Here is a 19479-nt window from a genome sequence, read left to right on the forward strand (position 1 = left end):
GCCAGACACGTGCTGCGGGCCGAGGGAGGCGAGGAGCCGCCGCGGCAGGAGCAGCTGCTACCGGAGTTTGGCGCGGGCTGGAGCAGGCTGCCCTGGAACACCTTGCTCCGCCAGGGTACCCCGCGCGTACTCCGGAGTAAAGCCAGAGTAGACTTCCCACCTCTTGGCCCTCCTCTTCCCCGGAGGGCTGCGCTGGAGATCCCCGAGGGCCGGGAGGGAGGAGACGCCGCCGCCTAGCAGAGCCCAGAGGGCGCCCCCCGAGGGAGTCAGCAAGTTTCGCCCGAGGGAGCCTCTGCGCGTTTTTGGCCGGAGCGCCCGGGAAGCGCGCCTTGCCCTGCTTCGGCGTCTTGGGAGTGGTCCTTCCATGCCGGAGCACGGCGGGGCCCCCAGCAAGGGAGGACCCCGCTGACCGCGGGGCTGGCGCGGTGACTGACTTGGGGGCGGGGGGCGTAGAGGCTCCTCCCTTCCCCCGTCCACGCCGGAGGAGCAGGCAGGCGGCGATGCTGGCGCCGGCGACGCGCGCCTTGCCTGCTGGCTGCGGAACTTGCGCCTGAGCGCGCAAAGGGCGCGCTGCTGCCACAGTGGGCGAAGAAGATGGAGTTGCGGGTCTGCTGCGGGGTCCTCTACTGGCTGCTATTGCCGCTATCCCTCCTGGCAGGTAAGAAGTGGACCTGGGGTGGGAGACACACCCGCCCCCCCTCATTTCTCCAGCACTGCCTTCCTCTTTCTCGCCCGCGCGTTTTCCAGGGATTCCCCCCGTTCCAGATGTTCAGAGAAGTGCTTCTTCCAGCGGCACAGCTGGGGTGGTGGAGTGTTAGGGTCACGCACGGGGCGGGGGGGACCTCTCTCGCTTTCTCTTCGCTGACTCAACCTTGGGGCTACGCTTCTCCGTCGCGGTCACCTTGCGCTTCTGCTCACCCGCTCCCACCACGCTGCGCTTCCGCGGAAGTCGCTCCCGCTGGCTGCCTTCATTACCTTTTTGACGACTCGGGGAATTCTTGGTTGGGAGGACCTGCCCATGTCCACGAGTGGGGTCAGTGGCTGAAGTGAAGAATGAATAAAGCCCCGGCTTTTGTCTACTAGACCTCAGCCTTTGAAAACCTGGTGCATGATGCACAAGGGAGAGGGTTGGAGTTAATGACCTTTAGGGACCCTCGCCATGGCGCACGGTTTTTGCATGTGGTGGATACCGGCTGGCATATGCATGCTGTTCCTTTCTCCCTGCCCTCCTTCCTGTCTGTGGACCTGAGATTCTGAATGAAAGAGGCGAGGGAGAACTTCTTGGTAGAGTTGCAAAATTCCTCGCTCATGACTGAATAGCCCATCCTGTGTGGATCTGGCTGTGAGTCACTTGGGTGGGTTGCGGAGAAGGTGGCTGCTACTGGCGAGCCTTGCGGAAGGCACTGGCGGCAGCCCCACCTTGGTTCTCGCAAGGCACAGAAGGAGCGTCTCTTTTGCTTGTTCTGCCTCCACTGTCGCAGGCAGCGAATGCTTCTGCTGGGAACTGCTGGAAGGCAGAGTGCTGTTGAACTCCTGCCCTGCTTGCAGGCTTCCCATTGGGGCATCTGGGTAGCCACTGAGAGAACAGGGTGCTGGTCTAGAGTTTCCCTAGAAGTCTCTTCCCACCCCCTCAAGCTGCTCTCTGGTGCTGACAGCACGTGCATAATTTGTCCTGCCAACAAGGGTTATTTTGTACCGACAAGTATAGGCTGAGAATGCAGAGAGAGGTATAAATTGAAGGTTAGGACTGTGTTTCCTTTTTTTGCACTTCCTGCTTTTCCAGTATCCTAGAGTCCCTCTTCCTTTTGGACACAAAGGAAAGTAGGAAGTTGATATCAGACCTCCTGGTGGGAATTAATATTGTGGTGCTAACAGACTCTAGGTAGCAAACACATGGATGGGAAGATCAGTGAGCATTGTGTTTTGCACATTGAGGCATGCATGATGTGGAGTCTGAGCTGGGGGTGATTGACCAGAAAAAGTGATGGTGGATTCACGATGGATAGTGCGATAAAAACATTAACTTAGTGTGTGGCAGCTGTGTGAAGAAAGGCAAATCCTCCTTGCAGGGAATTGAGAATAAAAACTGCCAATATCATTGCACTGTTATACAATTCTACAGTGTGAAAGCAGTGGGAATACTATGTTCAGTATTGGTAGCTTCAGCTTGAAAAAGGATATTGCAGAACTGGGGAAAGTTCTGCATGTTGTGGGAAAGGTAGATAGAGGAAACTCTTTTATCCCTCCCATTTATGCAACTAGAATTCCTGTAAAGCTAGAATGGCTAGAATCCAGTGAAGCTGAATTCAGGAAGATTCAGGGCAGACAGAAGGGAAGTACTTCACACAGCGTGCAGTTAAACTGTGGAACTCACTTCCACAAGGTGGGGTGATGGGTCCCAATTTAGACAGCTTTAGAAAGGGTTTAGATCAACTTGTTGAGGATACGGCTACCTATGGCTACTAGTCATGATAAATGTATATGGCTTGTATGTATCCATGTTAGTTCTACACGAGGTAGACACACTGAATGATGCACATGGCTAACTTTGGTCTATTCATTTCAATGGGTCTACTCTGTGTTGAACTAACATTAGATGCAGCCCACTGTCTCCAGGATCAGGGGCAGTTTGCCTCTGAGTACCAGGTGCTGGAGATCAGAGGCAGGATACGAGGGGCTGTTGTGCTCGTCTCCTGCTTGTGGGTTTTCTAGAGGCTTCTGGCTCTCCACTCTGGGAAAAGGGATGCAGGGAGGCCTTTGGTCTGATCCTGCAGGGCTCTTCTGATGTTTATTTTCATATGCTTATATCCCTCCCTCTCAGTGGGAGCCCAGGGCAACAAACAATGCATTCCAAGTCTCTAATAAAGCCCATTAAAATTCCCATAAAACACACAGCCACATCTTCTTCACAAATGTTGTTAATACCCCCAAACAAACTTAAGGAGGCAGATTTCAGCACTGCCTTTCCTAGTATGGAGGGTTAGAGCAAACAAATATCTAAAGCATGAAGTACTTTGCTATTTATTGAGGGCTGAAATCGGGAAAAGCTATTGAAATTATTTTGCTGTTGAGCCTAGCAAGAGTAAGTGAGATCTCTGTACAAGCAGAGACTTTTATTTAAAAAGTCATCATCATCCAGGAACCAACTGACTTAAGTCTCTGGTGCTGACACTCCAACTTTATTTTATTTTAATAATTGTTCCTCTGTGTATTTGGCACCTACAAAAATGCCCAGGCTGGCTTCTAGGAATTTTAAGTATTTTTCCAGGCTTCCTTACAGGGCACTGTCAGAGAGGTGGGGCTCATTTTTCATCCCCAAGTGCATTACCAAGGGATGACGAGGCACTGTGGAACCTTTTAAAACTAAAGTATTATAAACAATTATATAGAAACTGAGAACTTCTAGGGGTCAAAGAAGTAAGCACAAATGTCATTCTGTTTGGTATTATTTTATTGTTTATAACCAATCCCCCCCCCTATAAATGGCTGTCAGTAATAAAATAGGAATGTGTGCAGAGCTTCACAAACTATTTAGATGGAAATGCAGCTCATCTCCCTGGAGAATAAAGGATATCATTGTTAAATGTGTATTCTTATTTTTATAGACTTGTTACCATTTATATTATGCCCAAAGTCTGGAACGTATTGCTGATGTCCCTGGCCCCCTTTTTGCCTTTGCTTCAATATTTCACGCCTGTTTTCGGTGATGATTTTGCATTTTAATAAAATAGATTTTTTAAAAAAATTACATTATGGTTCTGCATCACAGCCACAATAACTTGCCCAATGGATTGCCCTAATCTCACCCCTCCCTTCTAATCTTCCATTAGCTATCTACCTTCACTGGTTGATTTCCTTCCCTTCCCCCCCCCCCATGTTCTGCCCCACTCACTTGCCTAAATCTAGATTGCATGCTTAGCGGGGCAGGGTGGGGTGTGTGTGCGTGAACCCATCTTTTGTTGTGTTACACTGTAAAATGTAGTATATACCAGTGGCACTATATCAAGAATAATATTTTTTCCCCATTGCAAAACAGGGGCGAGGAAGGAGAATCCTTGCAATTTAAAGCACTACTATCTGTACAAAAGGGACACAGGTGGCGCTGTGGGTTAAAGCCTCAGCGCCTAGGACTTGCCGATCTAAAGGTCGGCGGTTCGAATCCCTGCGGCGGGGTGCGCTCCCGCTGCTCGGTCCCAGCGCCTGCCAACCTAGCAGTTCGAAAGCACCTCCGGGTGCAAGTAGATAAATAGGGACCGCTAACCAGCGGGAAGGTAAACGGCGTTTCCGTGTGCAGCTCTGGCTCGCCAGAGCAGCGATGTCACGCTGGCCACGTGACCCGGAAGAGTCTCCGGACAGCGCTGGCCCCTGGCCTCTTAAGTGAGATGGGCGCACAACCCCAGAGTCTGTCAAGACTGGCCCGTACGGGCAGGGGTACCTTTACCTTTACCTATCTGTACAAAATTGTCTGTGACTCTCCTTTGCGGAATTCTGTTTTGCCAGGTTGTTTCAAAGGAAGCTCCTATCTCGCTAGCAGCAAAACTGCAGCTGTATTGTGTGAGTAGCTGCAATTAAGTAAGATACATGGGGTGGCTTCTTAGACATGGGCATTTGGAGAAATAGCACCCCATGGTGTTCCATGGAGATTACTGATGATTATTATTATTTTCAGATGATATGTTCTGGGTTTGTTGTCTTTTCTCAACACCTGTTCCTTCGGGAATAATGACTGCCTTTGTTCTTGTTTTAAAGTACGTTGAACTGAAGTAAAGAGAGGTTTCCTTTGGTGACCCCACAGCTCCTTGTTGGAACAAGACAGTTCAGGGTTTCAAAGGCTTCCTCTTGCTCTGGATTATTCCAACGCAACCCGTGAATCTATCTCGTAGTTTTCCCAGCCGCTCCTGTTGCGTCAGCTGGCTGTCAAAAGTGTCTTCACGAAGAGACCTGGCCCTTCCCTATTTTCCTTCCCGCCCCCAGAAATGCCTGTGTTTTGAAAGTCCATGTACGGAGACAGCTGGCCAGTTTTGCACAAATATTTAATGAACAAGCAAAGCCCTGGCCATTCCCAGTCTGTTGCAAAGGTAAACTCTGGAATGGCCGTTAGTTATACACCCAGCGGCTAGGAGAAAAGAGAGGCTGGTGTTGTGAAGAGGGATGAAGGAAGGGTCTGTGTCCCTCCAGAATTGTCCTGCCAACAAAGTAGCCTTGCAGTGGATGGAGAAAATTGGGCAGCTGTTGGATGTTCTCAGCATGGATTGCTAGTGGGTTTGCTAATGTTCCCTAGGAGTACAATTCTGATTTGCTCTGGATTTTTTCGCTTAATCCATTCATTCTGGCTGCAAGAAGTGTTCTTCTGCTGTGTATGTTGGGAATTGGTTTTGTGTGCACTCAGTACAGAGGGTAGTATTTAGTGCTGGTCAGAGTAGACCCTCACCCATTGAAACTAAGGGACATAGCTGGCGTGCATTCACTCTGAATAAAGCTTAAAGGTAAAGGGACCCCTGACCATTAGGTCCAGTCATGACCAACTCTGGGGTTGCGGCACTCATCTCGCTTTATTGGCCAAGGGAGCTGGCGTACAGCTTCCAGGTCATGTGGCCAGCATGACTAAGCCGCTTCTGGCAGACCAGAGCAGTGCACGGAAACGCCCTTTACCTTCCCGCCAGAGCGGTACCTATTTATCTACTTGCACTTTGACGTGCTTTCAAACTGCTAGGTTGGCAGGAGCAGGGACCGAGCAATGGGATCTCACCCCATCACGGGGATTCAAACCACCGACCTTCTGATTGGCAAGTCCTAGGCTCTGTGGTTTAACCCATGGCGCCACCCGCGTAATTGGATGCTAATAGTAGATAGTGAGAACATAAGAAGAGCCTGCTGAATCAGGCCAATGGCTCATTGAGTCCAGCATCCTGTTCTCACAGTGGCCACCCAGATGCCTATGGGAAACCCACAACACAGACAGAAGAGCTCTCTCCCCTCCTGTAGTTTCCAACAACTACTGTTCAGATGCATGACTGCCTCTGACCATGGAGGCAAAGCAGAGTGTTGGTTAGTAACTATCCGTAGCCTTTTCCTCCATGAATTTGTCCGGTCCTCTTTTAAAGCCATCTAAGTGGGTGACTCTGTCTCTCTCGTGGGAGTGAGTTCCATAGTTTAAATATCTACTACATGAAGAAGTACATTCTTTTGTTTGTCTTGAATCTTCCAACATTTATTGGATGTACACGACATCTATTGTTATGAGAGAGAGGGAGAAAAACATTTCTCTATCCACTTTCCCCATGCCGTGCATGATTTCACAAACCTTTGCTACTATCTGAGTTTTATTATTTTTACAATGCTCTTTTTTTGGGTGTTCTAGAATCCAGCTTGGCTGCTGGCAGGTTTTGTCAATGGCTGCATTTTGAGAAGAGGGTGCTTTGTTTGCACCCTGTTTGGAAAATGGGCATTACATGACTGCAGCCTTTACACACCCTCTAAAATGTTTTGGACTGCAATTCCCTTGAGTCCTAGCTGACATGGCCATATTATGCTGGAACTGATAGAAACATGACCATGCTGGCTGGGGCTGATGGGAGTTGTAGTCCAAATCATCTGGAAGGCACCAGGTTGGCAAATGCCGCTGTGCTGCTTTCCCAGTTCAAAGCGAGCTAATTCTGTGTGATGCATGTGTCACTGAGCCCTTTCCTTGCTTGTGGGCAAGACTCCAGAAACCAACTGTCAGATACTCCATAAGGCTTGGGACAGAGATGGTCAGCTTTTGTGGCATCAGAGACTGCTCTATTCACCAGATTGCGGTGTGCGTGCTGGGAGTGGTCAAGCTCCATAGTGAAGTTTGCAAAATCTCACAGTCAGGGAGCCTGTGTGGTGAGGAATGGCACTGCATGCTAGTAGGCACATTTAAGAAACCAAATTCAAACCCAGCATAACATGCTGACGCCTAAAATCTTTGTTTCTTGCAACTGTGGGCACTAAGGGCAGATGAAACAGTTTCCTGGACCACCCCATATCTAGGATATAAAAGGGGTTAATACCCGTTTCTCTCCCCACTCCCGTTCTGTCACCTTGCACTCCTGGAAAACGGCAGCCTTTGAATTTCAGCAAGACTAAAGCACCTGTCTTGGGACCAGCAGGGATTGTGGGGGAGATACCTGATGATGGTTTAAAGAGGAGGCTGGTGAGCATCAGAGGTCCTGGGACAGCTAAAGCGCAAAATCACTCACCTCAGCAACCCTTTCTCTGTGAAGCTGATCCTGAGGCAGTTGCATCTGATTATAATGAGAGTCATGAAAACCCCGTTGTGTTGAGCCACTTGGCATCATCTTCTGTGTGTGCCTAGGTAGGAGTGGGAAGGCAGGGCACCCCCAAGCAGCCAGACTTCCTTGCCGCCCCCCCCTGGGAAGACCGTGGGGGCTATGAGCACCTTTCTTTTTCATGTGGCAGCAAGAGAGGTGGGTGCGACTCTCCCAACTAGCCTGGCACCCTGGAGACAGAGCGGGGACATTTGCAGGCCAGCTGTTTGCATGTGCCGTTTTCTGTGTCCATGACAAGGAGCGGCGATGGATAAGGCACCCTGTCCTGTTTCGTTCCTGACCCCCATTGCTGCCAGCCTGTCCTCCACCTCCCATTTCCCCCTAGGCAGCTGCACAAACTGACTGAGCAGTTCTGATGCAGTTTCATTTGCGGCAACAGCAAACCGCTGCAGGGGTGGAGCGGGGAGAGATTTTGCAAGCCGCAGAAGAAGCAGAGGGACTTTCTGTGTGGTTTGCGTTGCCTGACCCCAAGACTAATTCCTTTACTAGTTCCCCCTCCCCCACATTTCTTAAATAGGCAATGAGTTCTATTCCGACATGTGCACGTCTCTGTCTGTCTCTTCCTCTCTCTCTCTCTCTCTCTCTCTTTCTCTCTCTGTGTATGTCTTTCTCCCAGCGGTGACTCACAGAGCCTACAGGATGTGAGAAGTTTAATTATAACTGTGCCTGCAAACGCTGCTTAAGTTTGTCTGCTATAGGCCCTCCATTTCTGGGCACTGCTCTCGCAAAGAAAATGCTATCAGGAATAGGGACTGAGCTGACGTCAAAGCTAGTTCCAAGATCTGGGTTCAAATCCCACATACCATGTCTCCTGGGGTTTGTGTAAAAGAACGGTAGTAGAAGTGCTGCCAGTTTTTGGACTCCTGCTCAAAGGATTACCAGTAGCTCCCAGTGAGGTTATAAAGAAGCACCAACATTCCTGCAGTTTTAAGCTTGAGCGTTAAAAGATGCAGATGCTTATTTGTCCTGCCGTTATGTTAACCGAGTGTTCAGCGTTTTAGTCTTTGCCATCCAGATCTGCAGAAACTTGATATTCTGTTAACATTGGTAAAGAGCAGGCGGAAACAGAAGGGCAGAGAACCAGGAAGACATCACTGGATGGGAGAACAAGGTTCTAAATAGCTATGTTGTACTCAAAGGCGTCCAGTTTGGGTAATATTTATGATGAAACACTTGCAGTTCTTAGTAATACGTATCCAAATATCCCAGAGATACCTGCTCCTTAAAACTCACAAACCAGATTTTCTACCACTGGGATGACACTTAATGGTCTAAACATTCAATTCATATCTTGCCTCTCTTATAGGAAGCTTTATCATTTTATAAGCACGACGACCCTGTGAGACAAGGTAGTCTTTTAGGCAATGTCCAGCCCAGTGTCTCTCAGTGAACTTTGTGATTGTGGAGATTTGAAGCAGGGTCTCTCAGGTCTTAGTCAGACACTGGAAGTACTGCACCATGTTGGCTCCTAAGAAATTTGTGGCCCGCCATCCATTTTATATCTGAGAAACAAGGTTAAGGCTTAGGACTGGAGCTTAGGGGTACCAGGAGTGAGTGGAAAATATATGCCACCTTCCCTTTCTTATAGCCTTGCAAATGTCTCCAGAAGCATGTTGAAAGCTTGCTTTTAAACACACACACACACACACACACACACGGTTGGGTTAGACTAGTGGTTCCCAAACTCCCTCTGCCCCTATGGACCACTTACTGATTTTTCTGCCTCGTAGCCATTGTAATGTGCCATGCTAGAAGATGTATGATTTTTAATTATATTTTTATGCATTTCTAATTTCTTATATCCAGTGTTTTCTCCTATCATAATTAGTATTCCATAGAATACAGGGACGCGGGTGGCGCTGTGGGTAAAACCTCAGCGCCTAGGACTTGCCGATCGCATGGTCGGCGGTTCGAATCCCTGCGGCAGGGTGTGCTCCCGTCGTTCGGTCCCAGCGCCTGCCAACCTAGCAGTTCGAAAGCACCCCCGGGTGCAAGTAGATAAAGAGGGACCGCTTACCAGGGGGAAGGTAAACAGCGTTGTCACGCTGGCCACGTGACCCAGAAGTGTCTGCGGACAGCGCTGGCCTATAGAGTGAGATGAGCGCACAACCCTAGAGTCTGTCAAGACTGGCCCGTACGGGCAGGGGTACCTTTACCTTAGAAAACTGTATAAGGACAAGAAGAAGAAATAAAAGTACAGTTAAAAATCAATATACTGAATGTGATGGATGTGCTACTTCCTGTCTTCGAGCACAAATCCACAGATACCCAGAGTACTATCTGAATTGAGCTTATGGACCTCTGGTGGGCCATAGGACACAGTTGGGGAACTCCTGGGTTAGACAGTTGTGTCATACAAAAAGTGATAATAATAAAAAGCACTTTTGTTCCAAATAACAAAGGTTTCTCAGAGTGAGGATTTTCCCCAGACAAACAAACATTTGTCACAAGAAACCAAACACGTAGCCACTGATGAATCCAGTCTGTGATCTTCGTTTTTCATATGTTCATGAGCTGTTTTTCCAAGGGGTGGGGTATATTTGCAACTGAAAAATGGGATACAAATACAGTGGTACCTCCAGTTGCGGACGGGATCCGTTCTGGAGGTCTGGTCAGATCCCGAGGTTTCCGCAACCTGAGGACCACTTCTGCGCATGGTGAAACCCAGTCAAATACTTCTGGGTTTGCCGCTTTCGCATCCTGAAGTTTACGTAACCAGAGGGTAACCTAACCAGAGGTACTACTGTACAGTAATTTTAGAGAAAAATATAAATAGAGGTGCTGGAGCTTGAACTGGCTTGGGCCCACTCCCACCTCCCCTAATTCTTGCCACCTCCTAACCAGGCAGCCTCACTCCCTAACCCCAGATGTCTGGAGGCTGCCTGTGATGACTCAGCAAAAAGGAGGGAACACTCTGTGCATGCTCAAAGTGGTTGTCTTGTTACTACTTTTTCTCCAAATGGTATTCTGGGATTTAGGTCTGGCAGGTCCTGGTTTGGGTTAGCCTTCTGATCCTGATCCTTTGCATTCCTAGCTATTCAGAAAAGTGTGTGTGTGCCTAAGAGAGTGGGAGAGACTTGTGTCTCTGTTTGCTGTGGGCCTCTCCTCCACCCTCCCTCTCACTATCTCTCTCTTGCAACATGTCTAGCCTGCTCAGCTGGTGTTCTTGGTTTCACTTTGCTGGGATCCTTTCTCTCCCCCCCCCCATGCCCCTCCTCCTGCCACCTGATCAGCTGCTGCAGTTGTTATTTTGAAGGTCTGCAACTGAGACCTCTCTGAGAGCCAGGAAGCCATACCCTGTAAACTTTGTGTGTTTCCTTGAGAGGGAGGCAAACCCGCGGTTACTCAGTGCAGGTGTGCTCTGCACAAGCTCAGAGGCCATTAATTATTACCCAGCTTATCAAACAATTTTGTTTTGTAAAAAAACGATTTTAATAGTTTTCAATATTGATTTTGCAATATTGCAAATATTTTTGGGAAATGCTCTTGTATTTTCTCTGTTGTCCCTCTCTTGGTGACCTCCAGAGGTTTTGTACTCCAGTCTCAACTAGATGGCCAGCAGTTGAGGATGATGGGCATTGAAGCCCAAAACAGACAGAAAACAGCACCTTGGAAAAAGCAAATGTCTACAAAGAAAAAAACACAGTCCTGCTGTGTTTGAAGGAAAGGCCGTCTGTGCTGTTTTCCTTTTTTCATTATATTTGGGGATATGCATGTGAAACTTTCCATGGAAGAGTTAACGCAGCAAAGTTAAAATGTCTCTTAATATAAGCAAAGTTAAGACTCATCAGCATTATTGGAGATCCTGGTTTAAAATCTGCGTTGCCATTGATTCTGCTGGCGTGTTGCTATCTTCAGTTGCCCTGGATCTTATTGTCTGGGGGGTCTGGGAGACACACAGCTATTTAATTAGAAAGGGAAGCTCTCTGCTCAGCTTTGAATGCTAACCAGAAAGAACATGATATCTTGGGAAGTTTCTTTTTCCCATCAGATCTGGTGCAAAGAGGAGACAGCTGAAGTGTCTCTGTGGCCCTCCCTCAGATCCTTGTAAAGGAAGCGGCCAGATTTTTCTCTCTTCTCAGCCTCACAAAAAAACAGGGGATGGGCTGCAATCTTAACCTGGTAGTGAGTCCCATTGAACTCTGCGGGTTGCACTCCCAAAGTTTCCATTATTTCTCTCTTAAAGCTTGCATGAGAGACAGAAATGATGGGGCGTGTGTGTTTGTGTATATGTGTCTGGTGACACAGTAACTTTTTCCGCATGCTGGGAGGCTGATCCCTGGGATTAAAGAGAGGTAGCATTGCTCAGTGCAATGCAGCTCAGGGTGAATGGCAAAGCTAGCTGTGCACAGCAGGGGTGAGGAACCTCAGATTGGGGAGCTGAATATGACTTCCCCACCTCTCTATCTCACCCTTGAGAGTCTCTCCAGGGGGACACATCTCTTCACTAGTCTCCCACTTCCCTGGGCATCCTCAAGCATTTTTGCCTGACTTGAATATGTCCTTGATAGGAGGTTGGAGAGTCGTGTGTAGAAACCAGCCTACTGCACTAAGGTGAAATGAACATCCATTGCTCCACTCATTACTGCCAGTGGCCCCATGCACTGCTGGCATGTGGCTTCTGGAAGGCTGCCCAGAATCGAATATGGCCTTCTAAGGGGGGGGGGGAATGTCACTCCAGGTGTGCATTGTGCTCTGAGATTAAAGGATTTGCCTACCTGTTTGTTCTTTGTTTGGCCTCTGCTACTTTGTGTCCTATTTAACTTTTGTTCTGGGCTGAGGAATCTGAGTTCATTGTGACACAGCCTGCTTATCTCCTCAGTTGCAACTCCTCCCATCCTCTTTTCATCCCAAAGGACTACAAAGGACGTAGGAGGAAGACTGCATCTAACCCAGCATCCTGTTCTGACAGGGCCGAAGCAGAGGCCCTGATAGGAAAGCTGAAAACAGGATGGCATGTGAAGTTTGCATAGTACAGTCATACCTTGGAAGTTGAACGGAATCTGTTCTGGAAGTCCATTTGACTTCCAAAGCGTTTGGAAACCAAAGCACGGCTTCTGAATGGCTGCAGGAAGCTCATGCAGCCAATCAGAAGCCATGGAAGCCCTGTCGGACGTTCGGCTTCCAAAAAATAGTTCGCAAACCGGAACACACACTCCTGGGTTTGCGGCGTTCAGGAGCCAAAACATTCGGGAACTTAGCTGTTCAAAAACCAAGGTACAACTGTACACTAAAAACAACCTTTTTAAAGATTGGGGTGCCTTTTTCGCTCACAGAAAAGGTTTTATATCTGTTAATCCAGGGGTGAGGGGTCCTTCTGGAGGCCACGTGCCCTGTGATGGGTGGGGCCAGTGGCAAATGTGGGCGGAGCAACAAATGCAATCTCCCCCCCCACACACACACTTGCAGAGTTGGCTAGTTTCACCAGCCTTTATCCAGAGGCATTATCAGAGTTCAAGGACACATTCCAGCAAAACACACTTGAGGGCGGTGCAAAGCAGGGTCAAGGAGGGGGTTTGACCCAGGGAGAGCAATGAGGGCCAGAGAGAGAGGGTCTGGAGGGCCACATTCGGCTCTCAGACCCACAGTTCCCCGCTCTTAAGTTAATCTAACCAATGAATCAGTTGAAGTCCTAGTTGGTGAACTGGTGGCTGCTGTTGTTTGGGGGCTTCTAACATAGCAGCTTGGCTGTCACTTGACCATTCCATTGATTTCTTCCAGCTTTCCTGTAACAGGCCTTGTTTTCAGCCAGCCCTCTTCAGAGTCTGGTGGTGGCCCTCATCTCTGCTCTTGGTTGTTCTAGGGTCTCTTGTCCTCCACCCCCCTAAACCACACTCCTGAGACCATTAGTGGACGCCTGCATCTCAAAATTGGATTAATTTTCCATAAAAACAGGATGCATTGGGTGAAATGGCCCTTGTGATTATTATTTTTTTCCAGTAAGGGGAAATCTAGACACTAGTTGTTGTTGTTTACTAGAAATATCACTGGCTTGGCAGGAGGATACATTTTTTTAATGCTGTTCCTCCAGGAGGCGAGAGCACTCTGTCCTTCTTTTAATTAGCACCAAATTGGTTTTTCATCTGGATAGAAAAAGCGAGTTGTAGCTGCCATATGGATTTATTGACCGAGGAGAGCAGCAGTTGCTGTGGTGGCCAGTTTTGCACAACCTGGTGCCCTCCAGATTGTCTGCAACTCCCATCTAGTGAGGGGAGTTGTGGGGGGGGGAGAGAAGGATATTGACAAGGTGGAATGTCTGCAGAGGTGGGTGACCACAATAATTAAAGGTCTGGAAACCAAGACTTATGAGGAATGGTTGAGGGAGCTGGGTATGTTTAGCACGGAGAAGAGAAGACTGTGAGGTGATATGATAGCCATCTTCAAATACCTGAAGGGCTGTCAAATGGAAAATGGAGCAAACGTGTATTTTGCTACTCCAGAGGGTAGAACTCAAATTAATGGATTCAAATTACTAAATAAATATTTGGAAGAACTTTCTGCTAGCAAGAGCTGTTTGACAGCGGTTCAGACTACACCAGGGAGTGGTGCACTCTCCTTTATTGGAGATTTTTAAGCAGAGGTCAGATGGCCATCTGTCAGGGATTCTTTAGCAGGGGGTTGGACCAGATGACCCTTGGGGTACTTTCCAACTCTACAATTCTATGACTCTGTGAGAAATTTGATTTCTCACACTCTCTGAAACAATACTCAGACTGAATCACAAGTATTCTTTGAAATTCCACAGTTTCCTGAATTTTGCAACACAGTACTCCAGCCTAGTAATGTGTACAAAAATGCATATATACAGCTAAAATGTACAAATTAATGCATATATTATTGAAATTAGGATGCAGCTCATACTTGTAGTGAAAATTGCTGTGCAAAAAATGTGTATTAGGAGAAATTCACACTAAAATGCTGGTGAATTTTCATGAGAACTTAAAAATAATAATTGCAAACTGTTTTGGAGAACTGAATTTAAGACTGGACAATGAGAAACAGTGAGAACTAAAGCTGGCATATTTATCCATCCTTACTCCCATCAACAGCTGTGTTGGCTGTTGGGAGTTGTAGTCCAAAATGACCTGAAGAAGAGCAGGTTGGGAAATGCTCTTGCATGTTCTCTGCTGTTCCAGACTCAGTGGTGTCTTCTTGGCTTGGGAGGTGGAGGAGACCTGTAATTTTAACCTCCATGGCAAAGCAGATGTTGTCTTGCCCACACCCCAAATAAGCAACAGAATTTGGGAAGGGCATGTTCCTTGCAGGAATGAGAGAGATGCTAAACACTCCTCCTTTCATTAACACTCATGTCATCAAGGTGTAAATTGCTCCCACAACACCCCAGGGATTGTTGTACTTCCTCATTTATATGTGGTCCCTTGTTGTGTATTAATTGCATAGGACACTAGGCCTTTATTAGGGGAGGTCCCAGCCCAGGGCTCAATGGCTAGAGCATGTAAATTTGGCTTGATACATGAAAGTGGCACCTAGTTCCAAGTCACCTGGGTGAAATTTTACTTGTCTGTTGTGCCATAAAAACTAGGTAAAGGTTCCAACTTCCTGCAAGTTTGGCAGGGATGTGATGTCCTTAGCATTCAGTTTAGATGCTTGGTATATTAATTTGTTGCAACACTCTTGGGGTGCCTTTGGAGACTTACTTTTAGTAGTTCTTTATTGCTGTGTTATTATATATATATTGTGGTTTAAGCTTTCATAGGCTAGAGCCCACTTTGTCAAACGCAGGAAGCATGCCTTGCAGGAGGTTCTATCAGCAGTCAAATATATGCAACACATGCATATGCTCACATGGCACGTCAGTGTGATACCAGCGGGTAAGCATGGCCACAAAGCCACAACATGCAAGGTTTTCAGTCTGGCATTCCTATGCAAAGCTCAAATGTGTGTAAGACAAGGACAAGGACCGTTCTGAGCAGCTGGAATTGGCAATAATAGTGCACAACTTTTGGACGATGTCCGAGCCAGTTAATGGTGGACATCTGTTTGGGCAGCTGGGAAAGGAAAGCAGCTGTTTTGAGTGAGCTGCAGCCAACTCCAGCCCTCTCTCCTTGTGAAATACTCTTTTGCCCATTTATTGCCAATTGGTGCCCTGATTGGAGATTTTGTCTCTGGCTTGCTGCTCTGAATCTGCTGTGCCTGGTGGATGTCCTTGTCCTTATGGAAATGGTACAGTTTTGTATTTGTTCTATCTTATGATTTTCCAACATTTTAAAAAAATGCCACAGATCATCCTTTTCTTCCCCCACCAGGATCCTGGTGGCTTTTCTAGCAGAGGAAATGTCCAGTTAAGCAAATCCTAGCTTTTACTGGCCCTTGGGTGAGATGTTGTACAATTTTCCTCTGTAGAACACCGTTGTGTTCTGTGCTATCCTCATTACAAGAATTCTTCTTGAGTGCTCTTTATGTTCGGTCCACAATTTCTTGAAACTGTAGGGAGATTCCACCATTGCAAAGGCAGGCTCTTCCAAAAATATGTGAGATGACTGGCTTCTGTGAAACCCCAAGCAGATGAGCAGACTAAAAACTGCTCCAGTTTTTGTTGTCAGCTTGGTGGGATTGGCACAGAAGGTGAAAACACAGGATACCAGCTCCTCTGTGTGTGTGTGTGTGTGTGTGTGTGTGTGTGTGAGAGAGAGAGAGAGAGAGAGAGAGAGAGAGAGAGAGAGAGAGAGAGATTGCTTATATCTGGGTGTGAAAAGAGACTTGCAAGTAAGTCTGCAGAATTTACTTGTACTTTAAAAAGTTATCATTGCACTTATATCCCACCTTTCCCCCTAAAGAAGCTCAAGGTGGCGTGCATTATATTTATCTTCTGCATTTTATCCTCACAACAACCCTGTGAGGTAGGTTATGTTAAGAGACTGCCTAGTCCAAGGTCACCCAGGATTGTATACAATTCTGAATATCACTTAGTTGGCTATAACTCCCCATGAGCTTCATGGCTGAGTGGGGGATTTGAACCTTGGTCTCCCAGATCCTGGTCCAACACCCTGAACATTACACCACTCTGGCACTAGTGGCTTCAATGGAACATAAAAAAACCCCTCACCCTTGTTTCAGTCCTCAAAAGCTTCATAGCATGGTTACTTGGGGATAATTCTGAGTCACTCGAGGTAACCAGGTTGAATATTTGAACCGAAAATCCAGGAAGGGAAACGGCAGCAGGGGCATCCCAAAGATGCTTCATTTTTGTGGCTTTTCATCTTTTTGAGGGTGACCTGCAAGCCCTGTCTTTGTCATGATGAATTGCCTGGAAACAAGGAGGAAGTTGGCAGCTGTCTTCTAAATCTCACTCAGGCTGCTGTGAGAGTCGTGCTGAGTTTGTGCCGACAAATTAAAACCCCACACCTTTTTCTGTCGCAAGCCGAGTTATGACTTTGCATGGTGACTCGTCAAGATGGCTTTCGTAAGTTTTTTCTTTGTTGCAAATCCACCCCGAGCAGGTCTGGACTCCTCTCTCTTGGATTTACTTTAGCAGGAGAAAAATGCATTATTTGTAGTAGGTTGGAGCACTTGGTAGCCAAAGGATGAGGTAGAAGGAAAAGAATGGTTGCAGTGGCTCTTTTGAGAAATCCTCCATAGGTGTGGAACAGCTTATAAGCTTCTACCAACTCTGGTTGAATCTACTGAAGTTGGCTCCTTCTTTTTAGACTTTACACAGTGTGTAAAGTATTCTGTGAACTAATGTGATGGGAGATTAATTACCCCTAAGTAGCAGAAACACAGCTCTCTCTCAGCCTCTTGTTTCATCCTTTTCATTCCAGATGAACTGTTTATTGAGCATTCATCCTGATTTGTTAGCAAGGAGATTAGATAACGTTGGTTCTTTATGAGCATTCCTTCTGATTTATTCATGGGGAGGTTAGATGATGTTACATCAAATGCAAGCATCACCGCACACTTCCCGGTGCATTTTCCCAATTGTTTTCCTTATTGTAAAAAGCTCAGTATTTTTGGAAAGAAGCAGGTTTGTTATGCAAAATCTCCCAATTAGAACTGGGCCACCTGAATTTGCTGGTCTGGGATTGTACCCCACCCCCAAATAGCATTTTTAGAACTTTCCCACTCATCCACCAGACCCATTATATGGTAAGCCTCCATGTTGGCATCCATCTGTGACTTGGCAATCCTCTCGTAACCCAGACTGTTGCTTTTCATTTCTTTCTTTTAAAAAAAGATCCTTGTGGTGGATTCATGTCATCACTTTCCCCTCTGAATGCATTCTCATTGGGAACAGCTCAGGGGTTTGGCCTTGTTGGGCAGAAGATGTTGTGTGGTTAGAACTCCTCTGAAGCTAAGCCAGCCAAAAGCCTTGGGTGGCTCCCCCTCTCCCATTTTAAGAGGGCAGGGAGAAGCCAATGCCTGTCTCAAATATACTGAGAAGATGCTTTTGTGACCCAGGCCTGTGACGTAAGAAGACATTGGGTAGAATTAAGGTCAAGAAAAGAAAACCAGGTCAACTCCTCGAATTAAGGTCAGCTAAGAAAAAAACAGTGCAATATGATGCTTGACCTGGGTTTAGCTTTTGGGCTGCACCATCCCCCCCTTTGTAAAATTAAATCAGCTTCTCTATTCAAGCAGTTATTGCTTTAACCTTCAACTGGCTTCAAATATTCCAACATTTCTTTCCAAACCTCTGCTCACAAGTACCCCCCCTCCCCCAATTGTTGCTTTGTGGTTTTTTGCTTTCCTTTTCATCGCTTTCACAAAAGCGGAGTCTCTTCGTGAGATAGCACATTTAGACCTTTCTCTGTTCTGTACTTTCTTCGCATGCCGACTCTTAAAACACTGCTGCCTTTGTAATGATAGCAAAAAATTTGCTCCTTTCCCCCCCTCCTCCTGTCCTTGATCTAGATCTGGTTGATATGCTGAGGTGGTGATATTAAAAACCCTATTGTCTTCACTGTGGTAGGTCATGAACTGACTTGAAGAGGATAACAGAAGTTGTGCTGCCATTCCCACCTCCACCCCCCATCAGTTATTCTTCTTTATTTCTTGATTGCCCTCCCCATTCCCTCCTGATAAAGTGGGGAGAGGTGGTGTGTAGGGTTTAAAACTGCAGCCCCCTGTGCTGGGCTGCTTGAGCCTAGGCCCGAAGCCAGAATTAGCTTTGTTCGCCAAAGCTCCCAAAATGGCTGCCTTGCTTCCTCCGTCTTAAGGCTGGGCATGCTGGGCCCTGAGCCACCAACACCGGAGCGCCTTCTTGTGTCACGCAAGATGGAGAGAGAGCTTCCGTTGCCCTTGTGCCAGCTGGGGCCTGGCATCTCCTAGATGATGGATGGTGTTTACAAAGTGGGAGATGTTTGCAAAAGCCTTGCCCAAAGACTGGTGGTCTGGCTGTGACGGCAGAATAGCAAAGAGTGGTTTACTTTTGCTGGATTTAAGGGGCATTGTTTGGCAAGCTGTTTCTTAAGGAGCTGGGGAGCAGCATTGCTCAGTGAGATGGCATAAATTCAAAGGTTGCACCAGTGTGCCTGTTTGTGTGTGTATACAGGGCAAGTTTCACCACTTCCACCCCATATATCTGTACCGTAGTTCCCTCCTCCCTTGCTTTTACCCTTGTGTTTACTTGAAGGAAAGACACATTTAACCTAACAAATTATAACTAATTCATAAACTTGTAGTGGAAGTAAGTCTGCAGTCTTAAGCCTGCTTGCTTGAAAGTGAGGGCTGTTAAAATCAGCAGCGCTAATTTCACCAGGAAAGTAAATAGCATAAGACAGCTTCATCATCCCTCCCCCCTCCCCCCCCCCAGTGCCCAGTGTTAGAAACAGATATGAAAACTAGGAGCTAAATGGCACCTTAAACCTAGGTTATGGGCACAACAATGGAAGGTCTAGGCACACTTTCTAATAACAAGAATGCAAAGCTGAAAATGAATGAACTGCAGCTAAAATATTATGTTCATTTTTCACAGGGTCTAGTCCTTCCTCTGCCCACTGCTCTGATATTCTTAAAATGGTCTCTTCTCCAGTCTTCAGATTAGCTGGAAGTGGGGAGTCAGAAAAAGGTCCTCATTTCCTTCACCTCTGCAGTTTTAATCTGAAATCTTTGGTGCAGTACTGCGCTCACAGCTCAGGAACTGCTTGCGCTAATGAAATTCCCTGCACCTAGAACAATGGGAGTTTCAAACACTGCTGGTGCCACC

General features: G+C 47.1%; 1 protein-coding gene across 1 annotated transcript in view; it reads left to right on the top strand.

Moving 5' to 3' along the window:
* The window catches only part of PIEZO1 (piezo type mechanosensitive ion channel component 1 (Er blood group)), a 111446-nt gene continuing 91967 nt past the window's right edge, over positions 1–19479 (top strand). Inside the window, exon 1 of the mRNA XM_081920254.1 lies at positions 1–658. Coding sequence (XP_081776380.1) covers positions 595–658 — 64 coding nt within the window. The 5' untranslated portion in view covers positions 1–594. The remainder of the gene's footprint in view (positions 659–19479) is intronic.

The sequence above is a fragment of the Podarcis melisellensis genome (genome assembly GCF_964234715.1).
Source record: "Podarcis melisellensis genome assembly, chromosome: 8".
NCBI classification, from domain to species: Eukaryota; Metazoa; Chordata; class Lepidosauria; order Squamata; family Lacertidae; genus Podarcis; species Podarcis melisellensis.